Source organism: Protobothrops mucrosquamatus, unplaced genomic scaffold (genome assembly GCF_001527695.2).
Source record: "Protobothrops mucrosquamatus isolate PMUCROS unplaced genomic scaffold, P.Mucros_1.0 scaffold2767, whole genome shotgun sequence".
In the NCBI taxonomy this organism is placed as follows: Eukaryota; Metazoa; Chordata; class Lepidosauria; order Squamata; family Viperidae; genus Protobothrops; species Protobothrops mucrosquamatus.
This window is the reverse complement of record NW_015388806.1, coordinates 51102-78739: the sequence shown is the minus strand read 5'-3', so window position 1 is coordinate 78739 and position 27638 is coordinate 51102. Positions and strand designations below refer to the sequence as shown.

Below are 27638 nucleotides of genomic sequence, written 5' to 3'. Positions count from 1 at the left end.
TGTTAAACTCGATCATGACACGTGACGTATCGTGATGTACCACGACGTTTTTTGCCTTTGTGGAGTTGGGGTGGGCGTGGCCTAAGCGTGATGCATCCGGCCCATGGGCCGCCAGTTTGACACCCCTGCTTTAAAATAATTAATGTTAGATTACCAGTTAGATATTATTTCTTAAAAGAAAACCCCTATGGATTCCATCATATTTTCCATTAAACCATTACAACATTAAGTGTCACTTTGTACTAATACGTTCATTATGTGTGCTTTCAGAGTCAGAAACAAATAAACAGCTTTTAGTCACAGATGATTGTATTAAATGTACAGTTATCACCAGCAGTACAACAGTACATTCTATTGGGGTACATTGGCAAGAGCCTTAACTGGTAAGTTACATGGCTTTTTTCCTTTGCAGCATCCCACCAAATCTATTCTGGAGAGTCTCTTAAGATCCAGAGATTTGTGCTGGCCTGTGAGACAGCTAATCTGATGTAGCTAAAGTATCATGCCATGGCAAACAGATGAAATAAACAAAAATCCATTTTCTTATGCCTGAATTGTGTTTTTTCAATATTAACAATATAAGCATTCCTGAAAAGATTGTTACCACAATCTTACCTTTACTATATGCATGTCTACTCCATACATTTCGAGCCATTTTGCTTTGTTCAAATAGTTTGTTTCTGCCTGAGCTGGTGACTGACCCCTGAAATAATATATGTAACACAAAAATTACAGCAAAACTATAAAATCCTTCCAGAGAAAACTGATTACACATAAGTTTAAAAGTGCCCAAGACAAACTAAAGAGTACCAGTTCTAATTCAAATGTTAATAGTGTTCCAGGGCCATAGATGCTTATTTTGTTTAGAAATATAAGAACTGGGAAAGTACTACACCGCATAATTAAGCTGTGGAAACTTGTACAGTTGAAATTTGTACAGTTGTTCTGATAAATTTGGAGATGCTAAATTTGTGCACTAGTATTTAAAAAATACCAGATGGTTTTAAGTTCTGTTGGTATTTGCTCTGTAGAGAAAAATAAATGGCATAATATTGAAAAAGAGCAAAATCGCAACTACTCTGCATTTAGGGGGGATTCAGATTCCTGATCCCCATCCGGGGGAACCGCTCGTGAAAACTAAAAAGAAAATGAGGATAAAGCTAGTACACATACTACTATGACATAAATGTTATCAAAAAGACATTCTGTGTAATTGTTTAAAATAGTATTTGACATAATAATTAACATTATGGTCTCTCTTATAGGGATCAATTACAGATCTACAAATTTTGATGAAATCCCAATTTATGCTAAATACTAAAAAAGTTCTCAATAACATGTATACAATGGATAGAAAATAATACATACATGTACAAAATTATATGGGAGGGACAAGTTGTGGATATTTACAATCCAGGACTTAGTTACCTGTATTCTTTCCACTTCTCAAAAATGGCCAATTCCATCTCTTCAGTTTGACTGGGCACAAATCTGAATTCTGACACTATATCCGGGATGTGCTCAATAGGATCATAATCCCCAAGTTCAGCTGCAAAAAGCAGGGTATCTCAATAAAAATAGTCTTCCTCTCTCAGTTAGATTGGTTGGAACTGTTAATATCCAAAATGCTCAAGTAATGGAATCTTTCACTTTCTAGAAGCTTAAAACTCTTTATTAACTTGCTGTGTTTTAGCTATCATGAAATGAGAGAACATTTAGTGTTGATAAATACATTTATCTCCTACACTGGTCTCCTCCAATGTCATACAAATGGAATTTTGCTTGCCCGATAGGCATGCTCCATATTCTTATTTCTCCCGTATTTTCCCCCACACATGCTCTAAATCTGCTGAAAAGAGTAGAAAATCTGTTTAATTAGACATGCCTCTTTCTCTTGAGAACGGCCAATGCAACCACAATCTCAAAGAAGTATCACCAGGTTTTTATGCCTTACTATTTCTTATTTGTATAAAGTTATCTTGTAATAAGGAATACACTTCTATAAACCCAATTTACAGAATTAGGCTGGAATATTGGATATATTTTCCCCCAAATTAAGGCAATTTTATTTAAATTCTAATAGATATTTTCAAAAATGAAAAGTTTTACATTGGTGTGTGTGAAACAGAATATATGTCTACGTAATTAAATAAAAAAATTCAATGCTGTCTGGTATAAATTAGCATCCTAAGACCATCTTTGCACATTAGCAGTGATTCAGAAACTCAGGACCACCATCTTTTCATAACTTTTCTGCAATACCGAGAATGATTTTAGCTACATAAACATAATTTTATTGCCCTCCTCTTCTTGCATATGGGCTCACTCTCCTCTCAGCTTAATTAGCTTACAGGTGCTATGCAGTTAAATATGGCTTGATTACACATAAATCTAATCAGTAGAGCCCAGCAGTTTGCATAAAGAACAAAACAATAAAAGAACATATACGGAGGTAGCTATAGTCAAGCTAGTAGCAAATAATGGAAACAACACTGATATAACTTAAAAAGGAATGTAGTACATTTTTATATCATATATAATGAATTGTGCAAGAAAGAAAATTCACTTTTGCATTTCAAAGCAACATACTGAATAACATAACTGATTTATAAGATTTTGTGCAGGTATCAGGAAACAAAATATTTGCCCTTTGCAGTTTTGATTTTATACATGGGAAAAAAAATCCCTGAACACTCTTTATTCCTAGACAAAAAAATGAATATCCAATTATAAATCTGTTATCTACAATGAGAACTATCTAAAGCCAAAAAGCACTTTAGTAGCACTAAAGCCTCCAAAACTGGTGTCCTATAAATATTCCACTGAATTCTGTAGAAATTATTTCTGCATAAATAAATTTTAAGCACTTAAAATAGGAACAAGTTTAGGTGAATTATACATATAAGAATTAAGTAAATATTATTATGTGGAAATAAACATGAAGTAAAATAATTTACGGACACCATATGACAAAATCACACATAAGAGTTGTACACATTTGTTAAAATTCAAGCTTATTAAAGCTAAAACAAAAAAACTGCTTTTATATTTATGAAAAACAATAAAAAAATAAGTAAAAACATGGCAGCTTTTTAAAAGAGACCTTGGGAAAGATGACAAAAGCATTGCCATACTAGGTGCAGGATTCCAACTGTCAGCCAGGTTTGTAACCAAAGTTACATTTTGCTATTCACTGAGTTTTTCAGAACAAAATTCAAATAACAAAAATAGTTATTTTACTGAAGAAAGCTGACTCTTCCTATTCCTGTTTAATCTCCCACCTCAGATAAAGATCACAGCTCTGCAAGCCTCAGAATTCCATTCATACTTCTTAATCATGATGGGTTGTAAAATAGTTGTCCAAAGCTGAAATCTTGGTGGTTAACATTATTTGACGTTGCCCTATCAGCTTTATAATCCTGTGGTAGGATTGAACATGAAATAGATCCTCCATGTACAAAAGTGACCAAGCATGTGCATGTGGTTTGCTACTGGCAAAGGAAACCTGTTTCGCTTGAAGAAGTCCATGGTTTTAAGCAGCACACCCACACAAAATTCTCCAGGCAACTTACCCTGTAACATGTAAGCTGCTAATTGCACTGCTGTTTCAAAGGGACATTCCAATCTGTAATAAGAAAAAAATGTATCAAGCAAACTGTTCTAATATTTTCTTTCCTTCCAGTATTTATTGATAACCTTAATCCCAAAGGACTGGGCTGTAGGCTGTGTAGAAATATAATTAATTTTAAAGGAAGGGAGGAAGGGAATAATGAGTTTCAATAAACTGGCAAAGTGTGCTTGCATTTGGTGGTCAGAAACCAAACTAAAACAATCTTAGTACAATGAGAGCTGTGCCTACAAGAAGAAAGGATGGTAGGTTGTGTAAATTCAGAAAAAGCATTCAAAAATCCATGATTACATGCAATACCATATCTTTATTTGTGGTCTGTCTTGATAGGAAGGTAATGTGAGGTTTTTGCATGACGCAGGAAAGTAGAAAGTACTCTCTTCCAAAGCATGCATCCAATGGCTACTCTTGCTGAATACGCAAAATGTAATGCTTGACAAATGTAGATGCCCAAAGACAACACAGAATCTCTTACCCAGGTCCAGCGAGCTACAGATACAAACAGTACAAGGGAAATAATCTAGCAACTGAACAACCTGATAATGATGTGTCACTGCAGAATAGCATTTGATTCACACAGGAAAATTCTTCCTAGGGCCTTGACTGTAAACAAAAACTCCTTGGGTTCCACAAAAGACAACAGTGTCAGCTAAAGAGGCTACTACTAACATCTACAAATTTTAACCATGGAAGGCTTTTTCTAGTTTGTGGTAGGGTTAGGAAATAAAATTGGCAATCTGAAAAAAAGATAGTGAGATAGCTTTAGAAATAAAACCCAGCGTGAAAGGAAGGACCACTTCATAGTCCCTGATTCCCAGAGATCTGGATGCCCCCCACTACTCTGATGACATTCAAGAAGCTATTGAAGTCGTGGCTAAAAAATACTTAACACATGGATCAAGTATGTGCCTTGCAATAAGCACAACTCAAGATTTAGCATATTGTGTGAATTAAGTTTTAGTACAATGATCAATATTACTTACTTGCCACTCAGAATATCCTGCTTTAGTTGAAGAACAAATAAATATCTGTTTTAAAAGAGAAAAGCAAGAAAAATATTACTGAGGATGCAAGGATATTTTGAGTATAAATATTTAAAAGTTTTGTGATGAGGATTTTTTCCTTGTTAATACATACATGAAATTGCTATCAAGCACCATAAATATACCCTATAGCATAAGATCACTACTGCATAGGCACAATCGTCAAATCAAATCTATTACATAAAGGAAAACAGAAGATGATATACATTCACTCAGCTAGAACATTTCCAGCTGCAGATTGTGGACAGATTATGAATTACTGGTATAAAATATTTGGCTTAAGATCAGAAGATTAAAGAAAGATAAATATTTTCATAGAGAAGTGAAATGTGTGAAAACATTTAGAAGAAAAAACATGTAGAAGAAAAAAAACCCCCAACATTTTATCTAAATGGAAAAGATGTAAGTGGCATTAGAATAAGGTATCATAATAACCAGAGAAAACAGAGGGTGAAAGTCTTCATCAATAAGGAAGATCTAAAATGACTGAACACAAGCTTCCGGTATTAAGCAAGAATGAAAGAGGAAAAATATATCTACCCCAAATTGTAATAACCAAAAGAAAATAATAACAAAAGGAAAAAGATATTTTTAAGAAGACTCCTTCTAGTGAAGAAAAGACTGGATATGGGATGTACCATTAAGACTTGGCTGAATGAGAATGGAAAGAATTTTGTATCTGTGCGAGTAGATTTTCAGGTGACACCAGAACTAGAAACAAGAGGTTACAATAGTACTGCAGGGAAAATTGTGATGACTTTAACCTGCTTCCATAGAGTTGCATAGAGATTGGGAAAGACTTAAAGAAGAGGCTAGAAAATGTGAAACTTTCATTTACTCTTCCTGCAAACAATATTTTACATTAACAATAAAACGTTACATGAAGGCAAAAACACCAAATGAACACGAAGACTTCACAAAGGCAAAGGATTATCAACTAGGTAGCAAATATAAGACACATAATAGAGAGAGCAAGGAATTTTCTAAAGAGGTTTTATCTCTGCTTTACTGATTATAGCAAGACCTTTGATTGCATAGATCATGGCAGAATATATTGGACTAATGGGTGAACCAGAACAATTGATTATTCCTCAGAAGAACAAAAAGCTACTGTTAGAAGTGAGAGTGAAGAAATAGAATAGGGAAGGGAATGAGACAAGGATGCATATTGTCCCCCTATCTGTTGAAATTACACAGGGAATATATTATGTCAGTGGCAAAATTGGAAGAGATGGCAACTGGAATCAAAACTGAAGGTTGAAACACTAACAATCTGTGATATGCAGACAAAACCATATTGTTAGCTAAAACAAAATAAAATAAGCTGAACAAGACAAAATGGAGAGCTCATTATGACAATAAAAATGGAAACTGAAAAGTCTGGGTTAATGTCAGCCAGTATATTCAATGCCCTCACTGTTTATTACAAAGTGATAGTGGTACATTAGGCAGCCCATGACCCATTGGGTCATTATTTCAGAAGTTGTTTCCTTACATAAAGAGAGAAAACATCCATGGGTGGGCAAAAGAGCAGGGGGGTTGTGTGTGACTTCCGATTTTCCCATTGACTTTCTGGTAGGAAGCTGGCAAGGAGGTTAGAAATTAAGAGTCACAACATATTGCTGACCATGGCAATGCAGCAATACTGAAGCAGTCACAAATTTGCCATATTTCAATCCCATGATAATAATGGGTCCAAAATTTTAGACGCATTCTTTCATTTAGCCCATTTGAGGGATGTTGATTCACAAACTTGCCCTATAATGCTTCATTTCACCCAACTGATGTCATAAAGAGACACAGGAGTTTTAGTAGCATATACATAGTTTCAGTATGCTGGAGATAGGTAGGAAGGTAATGACCTTATCTGAACATGATATATTTTTGTCATATCTCTATGACAATACATATTAGAATAGTTATTGCAAGAGTTTACCAGTGTTGAAGTATGGCTGTGACAACTAATCACTGAGAAAGAGTGACAGAAAGAAGACAGATGCTTTCAGTATTATGGATCTGAAGATGGTTAATAGCAACTGCAAGAAGAGCCAATCAGTTGTTTCTGGATGAAAAAGACTGACAGACTGCTTGAGAAGCTGATTGTCAAGCAGAAATTCATATATTGGGGAGAAAAGCACAAAGGATTCTCAGTGAAAACACAGAAACAAGGAACAGTCTGTCTTATCACAGAAGAATAACATTCTGATTGAGGAATACTCATTTTCCAATTTCAGTTTCCTCTGTTTTCCTGGGGTGTAATACTGAAATGGGATAAAAGAGGAGAAGTGATTATTTTTAATTATTTTTTTCTACTTTTTTCATCATTCAAAGCAATCCCAGAGCAGATTTCTTGGACGTCCAAAATCTTTTATATTTGTTTGGTAGAACTTCATTTCATAAGTATTCTCAATAGAATGGGAATGCTATGAGGACTGGATATAAAATTGAATACATTTCACTGATATTTAATGTATGGATTTGCTCCTACCCTTTCACTATTTATTCTAGTGCCTGGTCTTGGGGGCATAACCTGAGTACTCAACTTTTATTTAATTATTTAAAAACTAGGAACCTTGCAATATTCATATTCAGATTAGAATGTTATATACTGGGCTAAAAATACAGATCATCAATTTTTTTCTATAGGATTTGTATTTTTTCTGCTTGCATACAATGTACCTTGTGAGCTCTTCACGTAAGTTGTTTGGTTCAGAAGAGTAAAATTTTACACGAAGATGAAGACAGTACGGTGGACCAACTACAGAAAGGAATATGTGTTACTGACAGAAAGACAATATTTTGCAAAGATGTTCATACAGGTACACATCAGTTACAATTGTTCTCAAGATGAAATTAATTTAAAACAATCTAAATACAAAATATACCAGCAATACAGGGTTAAAAATAGGCAGAGGTAGTTTTATATTAGGTATTAGAAACCATTTAAGTTACATTACATTAAGTTGATTTGTCTTGCCAAGAACAGACAAATCTAGGTTAATCCCAGTATTACCAAGCTCTATTCTATGAAGTGAGAAATCCACAGATATTGGCTGTGGGAGCTTGTATCAGCACACATTCTACAGATTTAAAGCTGAAACAAGAGGCATTGCATTTTTGGAGAGTAAAACATTGCAAAGCTATCGAGATACGTTTATATCGTATTTGCAAAGCACAAATGAAAGAGGCATCTTATACTGTACCTTCCTAGGAAGAAAGCTTTCTCCTAATTTGTTCCACCTCTCTAGGTCTTCTAATCCTGGAACCTCTCTGAACTTTTAACCAGTCTCCAAAACCTTTACCAGTTCTCGGTTTTGCATTTCACTAACACCTACTTCACCTGGGTTATTGAAAGCTTTTGATACTATGTTCTTTTGTTAGCAAAAAATGCAACCGTTGTGCAGTAGATTGTATGCATTTTGCCTTCACCCATATTGCTACTTAATTTTTGTCATGATAACTTCTGTTCCGTTCTGTTCCATTTCTCATTATCTTTCAATAAGATAAATTCTAGACCAGGTAGTCTCTGATGGTACTAATGCATCATCATTACCAAATGCTGATTCAGGATACCTGTTATACTAGAATTTCAAGCTTTCTGGTCTATTCTGTATTTTACTACCAAGAGAATAATTTGAAAAAGCGAGAAATATGAACAATACATTAAAGGAACATATTTTCCTAGAAAATATTACCCTCAATCTGTCTTTCAGTAAAAATGGAAAGATTTTTTTTAATAACTATATGCAGTTTGACAACAAGCCAATTTTCTGGGCTGTATATAATTAATGAAATAACTTGAGTCAAAAGGAAATATAATGCCCATTTCCTGTTACTGCAACATTTTTATTTCATTTTGTCAAAATATATTTTAGAGCACTGGTGTCAAACTTGACGTATTCGCAATGTTTTTTGGCTTTGCGGAGCTGGGGTGGGCGTGGCCTATGTGTGATGCATCCAGCCTGTGGGCTGCCAGTTTGACATCCCATTTTAGAGGAACAGTATCCCCAAATATGTACCCAACACTTCACTGAAAAATATATAAAAGCTCAACCACTTACTTTTAACTTGTTTTTTTATACTCTTTGTGTTATCCAACCAATGCTGAAAAAAGAAGAAGAATCAGATGAAAACTAAAAAAAAATATTGAACGTAAGGAAAAATTATAAAAGGCATAACAATGGGAAAATACTAAGGTAGAAAGAAAATTATCACAGGAAGGCACAAGCAAAATAATTTTTATTATAACGGTTACCTTTAGATATAGCTGAGACTAATGAATGCTGTCCACATATCTGAAGGGTATCAGTTGGGGCACACTTATCTGATTAATAGCGTACTTGGTTGATATGTGACAGGAGAGGTTTCAGTTTTCATAATAGTGAAAATCGAAACTACCACATTGCCACTGTCTGATTAGTCTAACTTAGTGACATGTGCAATTCTCCGCTACATATAGGTTCATTCTCATCTCCAAAACTATACATACAAGTCACATAATGATAGCCTGAAGGTAGACTGGTTATAGTTTCTTTTATAGCACACAGGCTATCATATCAATTATTAAGTATACACTGAATTTATGAGGTTCCTGTAATGTAAATTATCCAAATGAACTGATTCTAGTAGGGATTTGAATTTGAAATATTATCACATTCAGAATAACCAATTCTGTTCGAAGTGGGAAATTTCAAGTATTTTGAAAATGTTTCTGGGTAAAAATGATTGAAGCAACCAGTTCTGCTTATGAAACTTTTACACTTTTTGAAATAAGGCATTTCAAATTTGACAAGCTGAATCAGAGGCATTTTGTATACCATTGGCTTCTACCATTGGCATCAGCTCAAATGCAGATTGAAAAATTTCTTTCAAATAGGTTTCTCATCGTAGCCTAGCTCACAGGAGTGCTGTGAATGTAAAATGAGATAAAAGAATATATATAGGTAGTCTTCGCCCAATGATCATTCATTAGCAATTGGTCAAAGTTGCATGGTGCTGAACAGAATAGTATTTAAGCTCAGTTCTTCAAGTTACAGCCATTGCAATGTCATCAAGGTCAATTTTCAATTTCTGGGCACTTAGCAGCCCACTCACATTTATGAACAGAGCATGTGCTTCCCCTTCCCCGGCCTATCTCCCCCACGATACCTTTTTGCCGCCCTGCACTGTGCTGCCCCTGCTGCTCCTAGCTAACCTTTGCCACCTTCACAATCTTGCTGTTGACAAGGCACACCACCCAGCCTGGCTCTTCCTGAGGCAGTTGCTGCTCCGTGAGACCCTCCTGAGGCCGTGGGTAGCCTTCTCAAAGTCATACAGGGCATTCTGAAATCTCATAAGAGGGCCCACATGTAGCTAGTAGCTGGCTTGCAAAAGGCCAGGTGGGGGTATTCCTTGACAGCAATGGAAGTTCTCAGCGGTGGTGGAACACAGAGTTTGTGCCCTCCTGCCATCAGCAGCATCCACCCCCAGCCCAGCACACTTGCATGTCCTCCCATTCCTGGTCCAACTGTGCTTGTGCCCACATTTACCTGCTTGCGCCCCAATTACCTGCCCACCACATAACCTGCAAGCTATGCAGGACTTGCTTTGTTGGAAGCCAGCAGAAAGTCATTAAGGACATCCTCATTTAACGACCCACCATCTTCATTTAATGGCAGCAATAGGACCACCATCTCTAAGTGATACAGTCACATGACATTACACTTTACAACTGCATTGCCTAGTGATGGGAATTCTGGCCCCAGTTACTGCTATCAGCCTGTACTGCCTTGAGCTCATAGGGGGGAAGGTGGAATACAAGATAAGAAAACTAGGCAATCAGAAAAAAGTTCTTTTTCTTCTTGCCATATTAATTTAAACTTCTGTGAGTGGGAAGCAATCAGACATGTTGCCTCCTCTCCCTTTCAGCCTGGTGGTCTAAATAGCACGTGGTTTTGTTAGTCTACAGGCCTGACTACTATGGGTTGCCATCAAATAATAGCAACGAGAAAACAGAGTGAAAGTGTATGTAATTCGTTTTAATGAGCATCATTGCAAATTATTTTTCTAACAATAGTGGAAGATGAAGCCAGAGAACACTAAGACAAGTGCAGTTCCAGTTTTCAAAACCATGATTTTAATTTGTGGAACTAATGCAAGAAATAGAGCCAATTCCACATACAGTATATCACAGGAATCTTACTGACTGAATCATGTGGGTAATTAAAGCAATTTGTTCTAGAATTGTAGGAATCTAACTGGTGTCCACCGAATCAGATAGTCAGATTTGTTCTCACTGTACACTGGTTGCCTCAGTAATGAGCAACAATCACAGGTAATCAGTTACCTTTGATTTATAGTCTGTCTAGATTTAAACCCTAGCAATCTGATTTCAATAAATTTTTGATTCATGTGTTCTTTTATAAACTGAGCAAGGGATCATGTTTACAGTGTTTTTTTTCCTAAGCAAATACTTCCCCAGTAATTAAGACATTTCTGAAAAGATTGTGTGATGTCAGAGGAAAAAAATGCTAGGATTAGTGTATTTTATACTTATACAATCCCATGGTATCTTTAAACTCATCTCTAGTCAAACATTCATTCTTGCCAAAGAAATCAGTACCTCTAGTAAAAAAAAATAATCAACAGCTGTATTACAAACTGAGAAATTTACACACAGAATTATGGCAGAAACAAGCAATGATTTAAAACTGGAGAGCACTTTAAGTAATTAAAAGAGGCTGGCTTTGTTATCCCTGAAGGCAGCAGGTTCTTGATGCAGAAGGAAATGGATTATGTAATTTTCCTAGACACCCAGGCAATAAATTAGGAATAGGAAATTACATCATGGACATTTTGGGGCAAAGTGATCCATCAGCAGCTGGTATCATCCAATTTAAACTTGCTTTGCTGAGAACAAGTCAGCAGACCTGAGCACTGCAGGTGCTATGAAAGCATAAGCTAGAATGAATGAGAGAGGCAGGATATTCCCACACTTCAGGGGAGAGAAAATACGTTTGCTTCAGCTCCAGTCTGTTTTCTTTCACCTCCTCCACATTCCAAAAGGGGGCTGTTAACAGATCAGAGACAGGCACCAACACCACTTAGTTCAACTCAGTTCCTAACACCACCACTACCACCAAGAATTTAGCTTGAGTGGCACACACAAGAGGGGGAGGTAATGAGACACACAGTGCAAAGGGTGAGAGACATAAGCCTGGTGGGATCAGCACACTTTTCTCACCAAGGTTAACAGCCAGTTCATGATAATGCATGAAACACGCTATTTTCCTTATTCTAATTTATTTAAAATAAACTACACTCCGGCAAGTTTAATTTAGCAGAATCAAGCAAAAAATATCAACACAAACTGATATATAATGTTTAATGAAGAGAAGGACGAGGGGGGACATGATAGCCGTGTTCCAATATCTCAGGGGTGGCCATAAAGAAGAGAGAGTCAAGCTATTTTCCAAAGCACCTGAAGGCAGGACAAGAAGCAACGGGTGGAAACTAATCAAGGAGAGAAGCAACCTAGAACTAAGGAGAAACTTCCTGACAGAACAATTAACCAGTGGAACAACCTGCCTCCAGAAGTGGTGAATGCTCCAACACCGGAAGTTTTTAAGAAGAGACTGGACAGCCATTTGTCTAAAATGGTATAGGGTTTCCTGTCTGAGCAGGGGGTTGGACTAGATGACCTCCAAGATCCCTTCCAACTTTATTATTATTATTATTATTATTATTATTATTATTATTATTATTATTATTATTATTATTATTATTATCATCTAAAATAAAACAACTTCAAATGGTGGAAGGCGTTCAGGAATTTTGGCCCAAACAATCCACTGTTCTATTAACTGACAGCCACTCTGATAGTCCCTGAATATTGACCAAGAACTCAAATTCATATATACAACAATCATCAAAGCGATTTTCTTCCAGTATGACAATGCAAATATAAAAGCAGCATTATTTGATGGTTTTCCCAGTCCAAAAATGTTGCTCTATGATTCTTGAATTTATATGTGTAGCCAATCCCAAAACATACAAGTAGTGGTTGGATTATGTTTATTTGCTCAAAGTCTGTTCAAAGTGAAGATGGCACTGAAAAAAAATGACTTATGATGGGTCCTCAAAGTTACGGCCATTGCAGTGTTCCTACAGTCACGTGATCAAAATTAGGTCACTTGATGACTAGCCCACACTTATTGCAGTATCCTGCGGTCATGTTCTCCAGCCCTGCATTTCAACTTTTCCCGCCCGGCTATCTCCTCCTCCTTTTTTTTTTAGGCAGAAGCATTTTTACGTCATTGCCTAATGACTGTAATCTGGATTGCCGGGACTGCTGTTGCTAAATTAGAAGTTTTGCTGCTGCAGTCATGTCATATTTTACTTAATGATGGCTTTACTTAGCTATGGAAATTCCAGTCCCAATTAGGGTGATAACCTGAACACTACCTGTATTTAATGTGGACTTTCCTACTTAGTGAGGCATGCTGCTGAAGAGTACATTAAAAAAAAATTCTATTTCCTATTGCAGGAGTCCCCAAATTTAAGGCCGCAGCCCTCTGGCAGGAGGGGTGGGACCAGGGCAAGTGCCAAGGCATGGTCCACCAGGGCAAGTGCCAAGATGGCCACCACAAAATTGTACATTGGCTCCCGGCTGGCCTGGGCCAGGGCCAAGGCAGCCGGGGCCGTTCCCTCACTGTTTCCAGGATGGCTTCACGGGCCACATGAAACCACTTCGCGGGCCACATCCAGCCCCCGGGCCTTGTGTTTGACATGTCTGTATTAAGCTATTTAGTCTCTACTACAGCATTCCTTGAGAGCTTAGCATGGCATATTTACTTCTATCAAGAACTGCATTTTCTAAAAAAAAACCACAACTGGGGACCCAAAAAAAATTAAGCCTCGTTTTGGAAAGATGATGCAATATTTCCAAATTCAAAAATTAAAATGACAAGAAACACAATTACACAAAAATAAAGGCCAGAGAATAATTTACTGTAACCTTGACATTTAATACCATTACAATACTCTTCTGTTAACACAGAATGTCCTGTAGATAAGCAAGCAGGTTGGCCAAAAAGGGAAAGCTTGTTTTTCCACAAGTCCACAGCAACTGCTTTAGCCGGAGAAAAGAAAATGCTCCTGTAGGCAGACTCAGAAAATTCATGCCAATGGTTGATTGACAGGATGATTTCTACTTCCGCGGTAAGCATGGGCAGTAATGTTTTTAGAACAGGTTGCTAACCTGTAAGTCTGTAAGTAGCCACTGACTCCCATTTTATAGACCCAGGTTACTAGGCTAAAATTTAATGGCAAAGTGGCCAATTTTTCAGTATAATGTTTAGCAATGTTCTCAATAAAATGTAAGTCAAAATGCATGCATTCACCTCACCCCTAAAGCCTATCAATTGTTCAGATTTTGACATGACAAGACATAACCTTTGTGGCCCCTAACAGCCAAAATAACTTTTTAAAAAGCCATCTCTTTGACAGTGAGTGGCCAATCTGAAGAAATGAATTAATTCATTTTCATCTGTTTGGAGAACTTAAAAAAAAAGATTTGGACATCTAACACCTGCATAGTTTTGTTGATTTAGTTGGAATCCTAGCTCCTATACTAGGAAAGTATACAATGGCAAGATTCAATAAATCCTGAGCAAGTGCTATATTAAACAATGAGACACAAAAACAAATAAAAACCCCTACAAGATTGCTATATTAAACAATGAGACACAAAAACAAATAAAAACCCCTACATATTGGAAACAAATAAAAATAATTACAGGAACAAAACAGAACTCTTGTGGGTTGCCCTAATTCTAAAGTAGGGATCTCCTTATGACTGAAAAACTATTTAAAATGGCATCATCAAGGTCAGGAGGTTAGTGTGGTGTTGATAGTGATGGAGTGAATTAGGCTAAAATTTTTAGCAATGGGAGGATTTAAGGGGCAAAACAGGAGCATTAAATCGATCTATTCTTGCCATAAACCAGAAGGTCCCCTATAATATTGTGATTTCAGGCCCAAACCAGCAAGGTCCACAAATGTTCAGCAACCACAGGGAAGTTCAACAGAACCAACAGGAATGCATTCCCCTATCTATCCAATAGCAATCATCTATACTGTATGACTGATCGGGGATCTTTCTGGACCAAAACCAGCTGTAAAAGAAGCTTAAATTCAATTCAAATAAACTGTATCATTCAATTAACTAGAGAGAAGGAATCTGTTTTCCCATTTGGATTTTAGCCTCTGTAGGGTTGAGGAACATTCAGTATCTATTCTTGATGTTGATTGAAGCTTCCTAAATTTCTGATCACCACATTTGATCTCATGCTGAATTTTCAGTAGCCCAAGAATGATGAGATGTAATTAGTAACATTTGGAGACTCAGAGGTTTCCAATTCCTGAGTTTAAAAGTTCAGCAAAATTGAACCTATATATTCATTGAACCACAGCAGCAGCAGCAGATCAGAACCAAACTCAACTACAATTTTCTGGCTAGCATAAAAATAACAGATCCAAGAACTATTCAAACGGAACCAGAATTCATCATCAAGAAATCCAAATATGCACTAATTGTAACTTTCAAAGTCTTTTCAAATATTGGAGTCTTAGAACGGACAGATGGATGAATGGATAGAGGAAGAGGGAGAGAGAAAAAACCCAAATTGGTCAAGGAAATTCTCACGTCACTCTGACTGTAAACCAATCCAATTGTTAAGAATGGCAGGAAAGAACCTCTTGAAGACACCCTCTGTGTCACAGGCTCATTTTTTTCTGGTATGTGCAGTGCTTTTTTTCTAAAAAAAAAAAAAAAAGGTGCCAGAACTCACACACATCATACAACCCGCCTTGCCTACCCTACAAGGTTCCATCCAAAAAAGGTGCTGGAACTCTGTTCTGGGCGTTCTGGGTATATGCAATAGGACCAGTTCCTTCATTGCTCCCAGAATGTAATCTTTGAATTCCATACTCTCAACATTCAGAAAATCCCTAAAAATCCATCTTTTTTACTTACCATGCTTTTAACTGTTAGATTGTTTTAATATTATTGTATTATTCATTTTACTTTTTATAGTCTATTTTTTTAAAAATCTGAGTGTTTGCCAGGGAAAAAAGTAAGACTATAAATCAAGTACATTAATATTTCCTAACTTTAGCTAATCAAGAAGAGAAATGTTAGATATTGGGACTTAGATAGAATATCTTTCATTATGCTGAATGAGAAAGGATTCTGAACTCACTGCTGACTTCTAAAATAAAGTGAGAGGGAGGGGCAAGATGAACAGTAAGGAACACAAAACTTTCAACATAGGCATACCTCATAGAACAAAGTAAGCAATTTTTTCCTTGGACACTATATCCCATTATAATTTGCATAAAAATTTGCATTAAAAAAATTCCAACAATTTTCAAAGGATTGGCAAAAATTACCCACACATAAGAACCATAAATGCATCCGGACTATAAATCAATTAAAATGACTGAACACAAACACAAACAATTGATTTGTTACTTTAGATTAGTATGGTACCCAGTATTGACAATAAGCTGAGGATATATGGGCAAGCCTTATAAGAAAATATGCCATAAGCAGCATTTTCTTAATGTGAGCTGGCAGAAGCACAGGAAAGAACAGCAAATGAAAGATGTCAACCCTATAAGAGAACCATGTTACCTATGGTGGCTAAAAGTCAGCAGGTATCTGAAAGCTTATGCCTTTTAATAAAATTTGTTAGTGAGAAAAAGTATTACTACTCTTCCAAAAGATGTTAAATGAACATTTGCCAAATTTGAGCACTCTACATATATGTTGGATATTTCCAACTGGCATGACTAAGAGCAGCCTCTAAAGCAGGGCTTTTCAACCGGTGGTACACGTACCACCAGTGGTACTTTGGCATGTGTAGCAGGGGAGGGGAATGAGCTGAAGCGACCAAAGCCTGAGGGAGAAGCAGCTGGAGCTGCAGGACTGTCGGGGCTTGGCAGAAGCCCCAAGATCGCCACAGGGCTCCAGATGAGGGGATGGAGAAGAAGCTGTGGAAGGAGAGCTCAGCAGGAAGGGAGGAAAAAGAGACAGGGAAGAAGCAGCAGCTGTTGCTAGAAGAAAAGGACCCCTGGTTTGTTTTCTCCAGCCAGGAGAATGCAATCAGCACTGATGAAATGAAAAGCCAGGAGACAAGCATGTCGGAAAGGAGGTTGGCTTATTTCAGAAGCCAGTGGATTCCTGGTCAGCTGGCAGCTTGAATGGATTACCATAAGGATTTTTATACAGTTTTTACAGCATTTTGTAATTCAGAGGCTCGGTTTGTGTGCTTTGGTTATTGGAATATTTTAGTCTGTTTCACAAAGGCTAGCAATGAATCCAAAGTGTTGGCTTCCATAGGTTCAATCCCTTTAAACAAATGTAATTAGTTTTACCCCCTTAGCTTGAGTCTGTCTATGGCTTTAAGCAAGTTTTCTTTGTAGGTAAACAGGCTTAATTTAAGGTTATCACTTTTCGCAATTGCTGAGCCTTTTAGGCTCAGGTTGCTACATTGTTCAAAACTGAGACACACCTGAGGCAGCTTAAAGAGAAAAAAAACCCTGGAGTTTAGTGTTTCTTTATTCTGGGAGGCTTTTGTGAGCCTTTCTTGCTTTGCACTTCATTCCTGTGTCTTTAAAGGTACAGTGAAGGGACTGGTGTGTGTGTATGTGCATTCTTACTACACTGTGGAAGGAGAGATCAGAAGGCAGAGAGGGAGAGAGGAAGAAGGGCCGACCAGCCAGCTGGTGCATATTAATAAATATGGATAAATTCATCATACATTTGTCAGTGCAAAGGGAAAGTGATTCAGCAAAGGAACTGCCACCGAAGAAATTAAAACTGGTATTTTTTTTCCTTTTTTTCTACAGTTTGTAACATTTTATTAGATTATAGAATAAAATATAAAAATACAAAAGCAAATAGTAGGACACAGTGGGGAGGAAAAAAAGGGGGGAAAGTGAGGGGGAGAATGGAAAAAGAACAGACTTCCTCTGTTGCAGTAGAAGGAAGCATTAACATTGAACCTCAACTTTTTACTTTTCCATATTATAAACTAGCCATTTCTGGAACAACAAATGAATCTAATCAGTAAAACCCAAAATCCCCCCCCCTTTTTTTTAGTCATCAAGTTTTTGACACCTTGCTAAGCACTGGTGGTATTCAAATATTGTCATGTCCTAAAAGTGGTACAATCTGTGAAAAGGTTGAAAAGCCCTGCTCTAAAGTAACAGTACCGATAAGTTGTTTTATCATAAAAAAAACAAGTTTATAACACACTATACAATACATACATTGTAAATTCCAGTTAATATGATTTAATCTACTATATGATCATATCAAAAAATACTATGATACTCACAGCCACTTGTGCTGAATCCATGAATCGTAGACCAAAGTAATCATTTTCAATAAGGTCCAGATGGTACATTATCTGCTCAAACAGATGTTGTCCTTTGGCTTTTTTCTGACATTACAAGAGGAATCAAGTTAGGAAGATACATCTTAGTTACAGATTAACTCTACTTCTGAGGCCAGAAGCCGCAAACAAGTACTCCAGGTCTCGTTGACACTACAGCTACAGAACAAATTTTGGCTGAAAAACTATTCCAGAGACCCAAAAAAAAAAAAAAAGCATTGAACATACTGATTGTTCTGATAATGATTCGTTGAGATGTTTATTCCACCTTTCCTGTAGGGCAGACATGTCAAACTCGCAACATCACATTACGTCACACGATGTATTGGAACTTTTCCCCCATTGCCGGCAATGGGGTAGGCGCGGTTTCCTTGTAACGCATCTGGCCCATGGGCCGGCAGTTTGACATCCCTGCTGTAGGGGTACAAGATGGCATGCATAACATGCCTTCTTCCAGTTTTTCCCCTGCAACAATAATCCTGTGAAGTGCATTGGGCTGAGAAAGCATGATCCAGTGTGGGTAAAAAACAGTCATGGCAGGAATTCCAAGAATGCTCTTTATTACAGAGTAACAGAATCTTGAAAAGCCCTCAGGTTTTTGCTCTGCCCCATTTGGGGTTATTCTGATTTTCTTCTCCCATACTTTCCTCTTTCTCAGGACTGAGCAACCTTTTCTGAAAAGTTCCCCTTTCCCCTGTTCACTCATTCCTTCCCAGCTCCCAAGGCCAGGTTGTCATCCCCTTTACAGCCAGTGAATTTGCATGGCATTTTCAACTGTGAGGAAAGTTAAATATTCAAATATAAGAGGTGAAAGCAGGGACAAAAAGATGTGCAGACTTCAGCTTGTTTCTTACCCCACAGGAGACAAAAATGTTCACCTTCCCATATTATAAATTAGAACAAGACTAATGGAGAGTGACAAAAATAATCCAGAAAACTGAGGACCTGTCCTATGAGAACAGGCTGAAGAATGGAGTGAAATTCAGTCTTTGGAAAAGGAGACTGAGGAGACACATGGTATCCGTATTCAGGTGTCTAAAAATATTCCCCCATGGAAGATGACAAACTTCCATTCCATATAAACTAGGACCAAAACAACAGATAGGAGTTGTACTTATCTAGATTTCATTTGAAATGTATAGATAAACTTTCTGATGATAAGATCTTTCTAACAAAAGGAAATATCTATCGAGATCATGGGTTCTCTGTCTCCAGGGATTTTTTTTTAAATGATGTAATTGATAAAAATAATGGACTTTGGGATGTAAGGCAAAAGCTTTTTTTATTGCTGAGCTTTCGTTAACAACCTGTTAACATCATCAGAGCAAAGGGCTAAATGATAAGGGAGCATGTGCATAAATTTACATAACAGTTAAAAAACGGTTACAGTGTGGCATGTGCACATAGCGTGCTTAAGCAGCTCGTTCACAAAAATCACATTGATAACAGCAGGTATACAGTAGTCAGTCTCCAGACAAGATTCAAAAGTCGCGCCTATTAGCTATTTGGCAACGACAGGGCTTAGGCTCTTTCTTGTCATGAAATTGTGCATTTCATTCCTAACCATAACAAGAACTTCAGTGCTAAACAAACTACTCAAGAACCTTCATTCTATTTCAGAATGCATATATGCTAGGACCTAGGTAAAATAATTAGGAAATAAAAAAATTCTAAAAGTGATTATCCAAACTATTTTTTATTTTAAGTTCCAATAACAATTATACAATTATACTATCTAGTATTTATGTAGTAAGCAAATATTTCAATCAACAATCCCATCTCAAATGTAGTTCAAGTTTTACAATATACAGCATTTACTGAATGTAGTTATTCCTAAACCATTTGTTACTAATTGTTTCTATTCCAGGAATCCTGCATCCCTAAAGTATCTGGTATTGAAAGTTTCTCTGCAAGAATTCAGCTTCTTTTCTTATTATATTAGAAAATCCAGAATAAGCCCTTTTGTGCCATACAATGATTTTTTTTACTTAAATTGCAAAATTCAATTCAAGTTGCAAAAAATTAAAAGTAATTCCTTGAAATATTTCCATTGTTTCAATTTATGAATAGTTTACATTTTGAATAATTTTAAAACTTAAATACCAATTATGTACTTTTTATAAAATCCAGCAAGTGACCGTGAAACACAATTACTACTGTTCTCTCAACGGAAGAAAAATATCACCAAATATCAATTTAGATACAGAGAAAATCAGAACAAATCTCTGTTATAGGAAATCGTGAATGCCCCTAAGCAGTTACCAGAAGTTGTCAACCTAAATTCCTGCTTGCTTTTTTCCCATACCCAACATTCATAAAAGGTTAAAGAGTTTAAAATGCACACAATACCGAAGCTTTAAATACATCTCCACTCACAGAATGTTGAGGCAATTCATACTGAGAAAAGGCTGCTTGTTTTTAAAAATAAAAATAAAATAAGGAGTAATTCATAAAGTCTGCATTTGTCACAAGTCTGAATAAAGCCATTTCATTGCAAGGGCATATTTTCCCAGAAATCTTGCTAATCCCGCAAGATACTCTTTTTTCCCCTTCTCAAGCAGTATCTCTTCCATAAATGAAAAAGATACAGGCTTTTTGCACAGATTCATATGATGTGCCAATTACAATCTTCACCAGTGTTAGAAGGGATCTTCAGATTATGATCTTCATACAGTTACTCCTACTTGGTCACCCTGCATAGAGACTATTACAATGCATTCTATATATGGATGCCCCTGAAGAACACTCAGAAGCTAGAGCTGATCCAAAATGCAATAGCATGAATAGTTACGAGTTTACTTCATTTTGCCTACGTAACACTACTATGTAAGCTGCACTGGCTAGAATTTAAAGTAAACCCTTCATGGCTTAGGACAGGGGTATCAAACTCAATTTCATTGAGGGCCGCATCAGTATTGCGGTTGCCCTTGCGGGGGGTGGGGGGGTGTTGCCAGGGTGGGTGCGGCCTACAGGGTGGGCATGGCCAGCTCTACATCGTTCGCGTCAAGGGTGCCTGTGGGGGCCTGGGCAGGAGTGGGACAGATCTGAGGGTCTCTGGCAGAAGGGGGTGGGACCGGGGCAAGCGCCAAGGCATGGTCCATTTCTTCATTCCTCACAAAGGATGACACCTCCCCAGCATGCACCCAGGGGGCGGGGCCGACACAGCAGGGGCTGGTTCCTCGCTGTTTCTAGATGGCCTTGTGGAGCTAAGACTGAATGCGTTTCAGCATAGATGGCCACCACAAAATTGTACATTGGCTCCTGGCCAGCCTGGGCCAGGGCCAAGGCAGCGGGGGCCGTTCCCTCACTGTTTCCAGGATGGCTTCACGGGCCACATGAAACCATTTCGCGGGCCGCATCCAGCCCCCGGGCCTTGTGTTTGACATGTCTTGTTTAGGACCTAGATACCCATGGAACTACCTCTCTCCAGTTGTTTATGCCCATCCTGTACGATCTAGAAGGGTTAGTTTGCTCCATCAACTGAGCAGTAAAATCTGTAGGTCCTTAGAGATGAATCTTCTCTGAGACCACGCCTGCCCTCTGGACCAGAATTCCTCCTGAAGTCTGCACGGCCCCAAACTTTTTGTGTTTTCATAATGCCCTTAAAACTTGGCTTTTTCAGCAAATCTTCAGCCCAATGGTTTGTGATCCCACTGATAGATGTATGTTTTAATATGTCTGGTAACTTGTGCTGTTTTCCCTAGTAATGTTAGTAACATTACTATTATTTTTTATGAATAGTTTTTTCTGTTACTTGTTTTAACTCTGAAATGTGCACATTTTGTAAGCTTTTGGGTTACTGCTGTGACTGAGGCAATACATTGATGAAACATTTTTTTAATGAAATACAACATATTTCATGAGATACTATGAAGGAACTCTCTTTAATTTTTAAGAAGATGTATCTTAATAATAATAGATGTCAACAGAACTCTGTATTTCAGCAAAATAAAAAGACATTGTCTTAAACTACTGACTTTTGACCTAATTAGTTACTTAATTTATACGTTCAACTTCATTTAATTTCTTGGCCTTAGGACTTTAGTATTTGATCTACAATGACAGTAACGAATGAAGCAAATGTAATTGTTTACAAATACAGAGAGTGGAATAAAAATTCATCCATTTCTAGATTAATATATTTAGGTTTCAAAAATTTTGGTCTGGCCAGAAAAAGTCTAAACAGCAGTTAAATATTTCAATCTACTATTAAGTAGATTAAATTAAATCTACTATTTTTCAAAAAAAAGAATTATTTTTGTTGTTTTAGAAATAGGACTTGTGCATTTTATCTTTTCCAGTTATCAGTATTGCTCAAAAAGAAATAAGACAAAACCTCATATATAATTTTTTTTCATCTTTAACTGAACTATAAATCAGCCAGAGACAGGGCATTTAGCTAAAAAAGTTCAGCTCTGGTTAATTGGGCTAAACAACATGGGAATGCAAGGGTGTTGGCTAGACAGAAAAATTGAAAAAAGTATCCCCAAATCATACAAATCACTGCCAAGAGAAGTTCACAGATTCATTCATGAAGACTCCAGGAGTCAGATTTAACTCATACAAATCTTTTTCTTTTACAAAGTACTCGTGAGGCTTCTGGAAAAAAAACACACAGAAAGCCAAAACCTTGTCAAAACAGCTTTCTTTCTTTGACTGCTGTTTAATCTGAAACACACTGGAAGAAAAATATTCTCACACAACTCAAATCTGCTTTGGAGAGTTCCCAACCCTCTCTAGAAGATTTGGAAAACATGCAAGGGGCTACAGGGAAAGAGAGTCCCATTCCCTCAGTAGTTTTTGTTCCTAGCACTTTTTCTAAAAATCCTTGTTGGAAGACCTATGACCAAAATCTTTAAAGAGCCTTTTAACACAGGGGTCCCCCAACCTCCGGTCCATGGACCGGTACCAGGCCGCAGCATGCCAGCAACCAGTCCACACAAACAAGCAAAGCCCCATCTGTGGGATGTAGGCAGTACACAAAACCACGCACACTCCACTCCGCGGAAAAACTTTTTCCCACGGAACTGGTCCCTGGTGCCCAAAAGGTTGGGGACCTCTGCTTTAAAGAACCTTTTACCATATTACCACCCATTAGTAATTTTTGCATTCTTGACTAAATCACATGAACACAATGTATTCTATTCAACTGAGAGACAAAGGAGAACATATTTTCTCAAACATTTGCCAAGATTCTTGATAAAATAAATTAAAATGTATCCTACCGGTAAGTCCACACTGACATCCGATCCATCCAGCAAAGAGACCCTGCATGTAATTATAGATTTCTCATCTCCAGCTGCAGGGATGTGAGTTGCAGCTCGCTGAGCTTCTCTTAGCCGCTCTTTCTCAGCATGCTTATGCATAGACTTGCGTCCAAGTGTTCGGCGAAAGAAACTTAACATTGTTCCTAAACAGACCAGAAAAAGAAGCTGTGAAAGTTTCAAGAGAAATCAAGACTTCACTGTTTCTCGCTAAAGCAGATTCACATTTTACATTTCACAAAGTTTCTAAATGTCCCTGTGCTACGGAAAAACCTTTGCAAAACAGGTATACATAAAATAATGTTACATCCAGTGGTGGGATTCAGCCAGTTCGCACCACTTCGGCAGAACCGGTAGCTAATTTTTTGTTGCCCGGGCCCAGAACGGACTCCCGGAAGCGGCATCCACACAGAGAACTGGTAGTTCACATATTTGAACCCCATCACTGGTTACATCCCTACTATGAGTACCAGGGGCCTTATGACTATCAGAAGGACGAATTGTAGAAACCAAGTAGAATCAAGATATCACAAGACTTCAGGACCTAGCTTGGTAATATCCTTCTCAATCTGGAAGAGTTCCAGGCAGTTTACAGATATTAAAAATATAAAATAATAAATAATACAAAGTTTCCTTAAAGCATTAGACTAACATAGGCACCAAAGCTACACAGCTAACACCCAAAGGCAAAACTAAGTTTTCACCAGATTCTGGAAAACCATGCAACTGGAGGCCTTTCTTGCCTAGGAAGCAAGCTGTTCCAAAGGGGGGAGCTCCCATAGAGAATTCCTATTGTTAGGTCTGTTTCTGCCACACCTCTTTATAAGCCTTGCCTAGTTGAATGGGATGGGCAAAATCTATCTGGGGAATGAAGGCTATTAGATATCCTGGCCGTTAGACACATAGGACTGTAAAAGTAATGACCGCATCTTGAATTGGAACTACACCAGTAATCAGTGAAGCACTGATAGCAACAGTGCAACGTGGTAGAGCAATGGCTGAGTAAGCACATATGCTGAGACATCCGGGATCAGGTGAAGTTTCTAGCTGGTCTATAGGGGCAGACCCACATGGGACAAATTCTAGTTATCTAATCAAGAGATAAGAGCACACATGACCATCTTCAGAGCATCCTGTTCTAGGATAAGGCTGTAACTAAAACACTAGCCATAGCTTTTACTGTTCTTTAAGCAGGGCTGCAAGTCCTGGGAGACTACCGACTTAGGAAACTGTTCTTCCTGGGAAAAGTGCAACCTCCTTAAGAATTAAAAATGGTGCAGGATTGGAATCAGTTGGCTTTTAAATTAACACCCATTCCACTTTGTTTGGATTGAGTCTGAATCTCTTTTTTCACAATCAGAATTTCAATTGCATCTCCAAATGAGCCTTAGGTGGAAATGTACAACTATCACCCCAAAATGATGAATGACCTCTCCCAAAACTTTTATGTAGGTATTAAAAAGGATAGTGGAAAACATAACACCTTAGGAAACCTCTTAACAATCACCCATGGGCCCATCTCTCCCTTAACCACAACTGGGCCAATAAAACAGTACTCAAAAATCTCAACTTCTGCAGACAATACAGAAGGAAATAGCATTGTGTGGACAGCTTTGAAAACCACTGGAATATCTAGGACAAGATTGATTGTGCTCTCTCCATTCAAGTCACAGGGTCACCCATGAGAGGGACCAATGTCCCTCCTGTCCCTGTGCCTAGGCATAGGTATCTCCTATGCCTGAAGACTCCCATGAGTTCAGATAATCCGTACTGCCTCCCACACCCCCCCCCCAATTTCTGTAAGTACAAATCAACCACTTTTAAAACAAGTTCCCATCTACCTAAATAGTTCATGGTTACAGTATTTATATTCATATTAAAAGTAAGAAAACTAAAGTCATTCTTCTAATCTCCATCCCTTGGACAGGCGAGCATGACAGGATAGTGTTTCCCAATAAGAAACAGCTGCACTACATAGAATAAAAACAATATTTTGTCAGCTAATGATGCAATTATCAACCTAGATTCAATAATTATTTAAAAGCACTTTGGGGTTCACACATTATTAGATCCAGGGACCAAGTGGCAACAGAAGCCTTTCTACTCACTTTCCTATTATAAGAAATTGGAAGACAGTCACGCATAAATTCTGGTATTACGCAAAATGATGATCTTGACTACAGATAGAGACTTTTTTGAACTAGAATAGGGGAACCAGCTTACTCACATATAATACATATTAAGAGCATTCCTGGAGTTTCTATACCCTGCATGATTCATAGTTAAACCCAAATGATGGCAGATGTTTTATCTTCCACCACTACTTGAGAGAATAAACTGGCATAAATATCTTCTACTTTGTTTGCCTGGACTTGCCTTCACATGTTGTCCTTGTTAAAAGCCTGAAATTCTTCAAAGGTCAAGTTAGCACAACTGGGAGATTTAAATTTTAATCTTCAGCTATACTTTGTATAATTAAAAACTTAAACATGTCAATATAATAGTTTCTGCTCTCATTAATAATGGTTAATTCAAAGCTGATTTGTTTTTTAAACAATTCCAGACCATAACTTTAAAAAATTATGAGTATGCAATTTAAATGTGTTGCGCTTTAGCAGGTTGGTTTAGCTATATAATATTGGTTACTTTAACTATGATTCTGTTAAAGAATCATATTCTTTATAAAGAATCTTTACAAATCTTTTATTCCAGGTTTTTTTTTTTAACATGTGAGGTGGGATTGAACCTGGACCTTGTATACAAACCAGTTTCACACAAGATAGCACCATATAAGCATCAGATCTGTTTTCTACAAGGCTATTGTTTAAGGTTACAGCAAAGCTGCATATGCTACTGGGCTGGGAACCTGGGAGATGGTGTTGTGAATTTTGTCTCCTTGCTTAATTAAATAATTTCAGTTAGTATGCCTTCTCCAAACAATCATTTACAGGTCCATGAAAGGACTAATTTCATAGTCTGAGAACTAAGTTGGAGCAAGTAGAAATCTTGGCTATGGTAAAGGGAAAATATTCATAGGAAAAAGGGTGGGTAGTTTCTGGATGAGAATAGATTGCACACCCTTACACATACATTAAGAAATAAGGCGGAGAGGGGGTGCGTAGCAGGTGTATATGCATATGGAAGAGTTATTTATTTGGTAAAGGATACAAAAATGTTCATTACGTACATAGACAGTAGACAAAAACAGGAAAGAGTATTTGCCCATTCTGCTTTAAATTGTCTCAAGAGTATTGAATTTATAGTGATTTTTCTAACCACATAACATTTTGTTCTAATATGGTACCATTATGATAGCAATTCCTATCAATACAGTAGTTCAAATTCTCTGCTAGCATGCAACAAGAACAGATGTATATGGCACATTGCTGCATATACATATAATTTCTTCCCTTCCTACAGTTTCAAACAAGTTATGGACTTATTTCATTATCTGTAGGAAATTTCATGATGGGATAACAAACAGTTAGGAAAATAAAACAGGAGACTCATTATATACAGAATGAACTTACACCATTCCACCAAGATACAAGTGGGAATTGCATGAGAACCCAATTTTAGAACAGGTTAACAAAATAATATCTGGGCTAAATACTTAAAGCACCCTCATCATAATTTACTAAACAGATCAAGTTCATTCATACCTATGGAGGAACAAGGACTTCCATCAAAATCTGGAAAAAATGAAGATTTAGCTAACGTTCTCCACCTTTAAAAGAAGGGATTTAAAAAATAACACATAGGTGCCATGGAAATATGGAAACAGATGGGGAGGGACGAAAAATGCAAGTACTTCCCCTTTTCCATATTGGCCGGATTTCGGAAGAAATGGGAAATTTACAAGGACTGAGCAGAGAATCTCCAGACTTTTCACAACAAAACCGAGACTGACATCCAGGGCAGCGGGAGACGACTACCACCCTCATGGGTGAAAATTATCAAGGCGTTTGAGGCAGAAAACAACGGCCTTTAATCCCCTATTTTAAAACCACTTTTTATTCCTGCCCGATGCACTTTGGACTCACTTCACTTCCCACCTAAGCGCGCTTTTGTCACAGCAAGCGCGACACCTTTGGGGGTCGCTCGACGGGAGCAACCGGATAGATCCGGGGAGTAGGGTGGGGAGGAAAGGTTTCCACGGCCGTCTGAACAAGGCATGACACGCGTGTCTGTGGGGTGGTGGTGGTAACGGGAGTTGCCCCCCCCCCGAGGCATCCAAGAAGGCTGAAGAGGTACCGACCCCACC

At 37.6% G+C, this 27638-nt stretch overlaps 1 protein-coding gene across 1 annotated transcript in view; it reads right to left on the bottom strand.

Annotated features, from left to right (window-relative positions):
* Nucleotides 1-27638, bottom strand: part of EPB41L5 (erythrocyte membrane protein band 4.1 like 5) — a 64101-nt gene that overhangs the window by 36123 nt on the left and 340 nt on the right. The window contains exons 2-9 of the mRNA XM_015825717.1: nucleotides 23336-23520; nucleotides 18054-18158; nucleotides 8733-8775; nucleotides 7351-7429; nucleotides 4612-4656; nucleotides 3573-3625; nucleotides 1429-1549; nucleotides 616-703 (exon numbers count right to left, since the gene is read on the bottom strand). Of these exons, the coding sequence (XP_015681203.1) occupies nucleotides 616-703; nucleotides 1429-1549; nucleotides 3573-3625; nucleotides 4612-4656; nucleotides 7351-7429; nucleotides 8733-8775; nucleotides 18054-18158; nucleotides 23336-23515 (714 nt within the window). The 5' untranslated portion in view covers nucleotides 23516-23520. The remainder of the gene's footprint in view (nucleotides 1-615; nucleotides 704-1428; nucleotides 1550-3572; nucleotides 3626-4611; nucleotides 4657-7350; nucleotides 7430-8732; nucleotides 8776-18053; nucleotides 18159-23335; nucleotides 23521-27638) is intronic.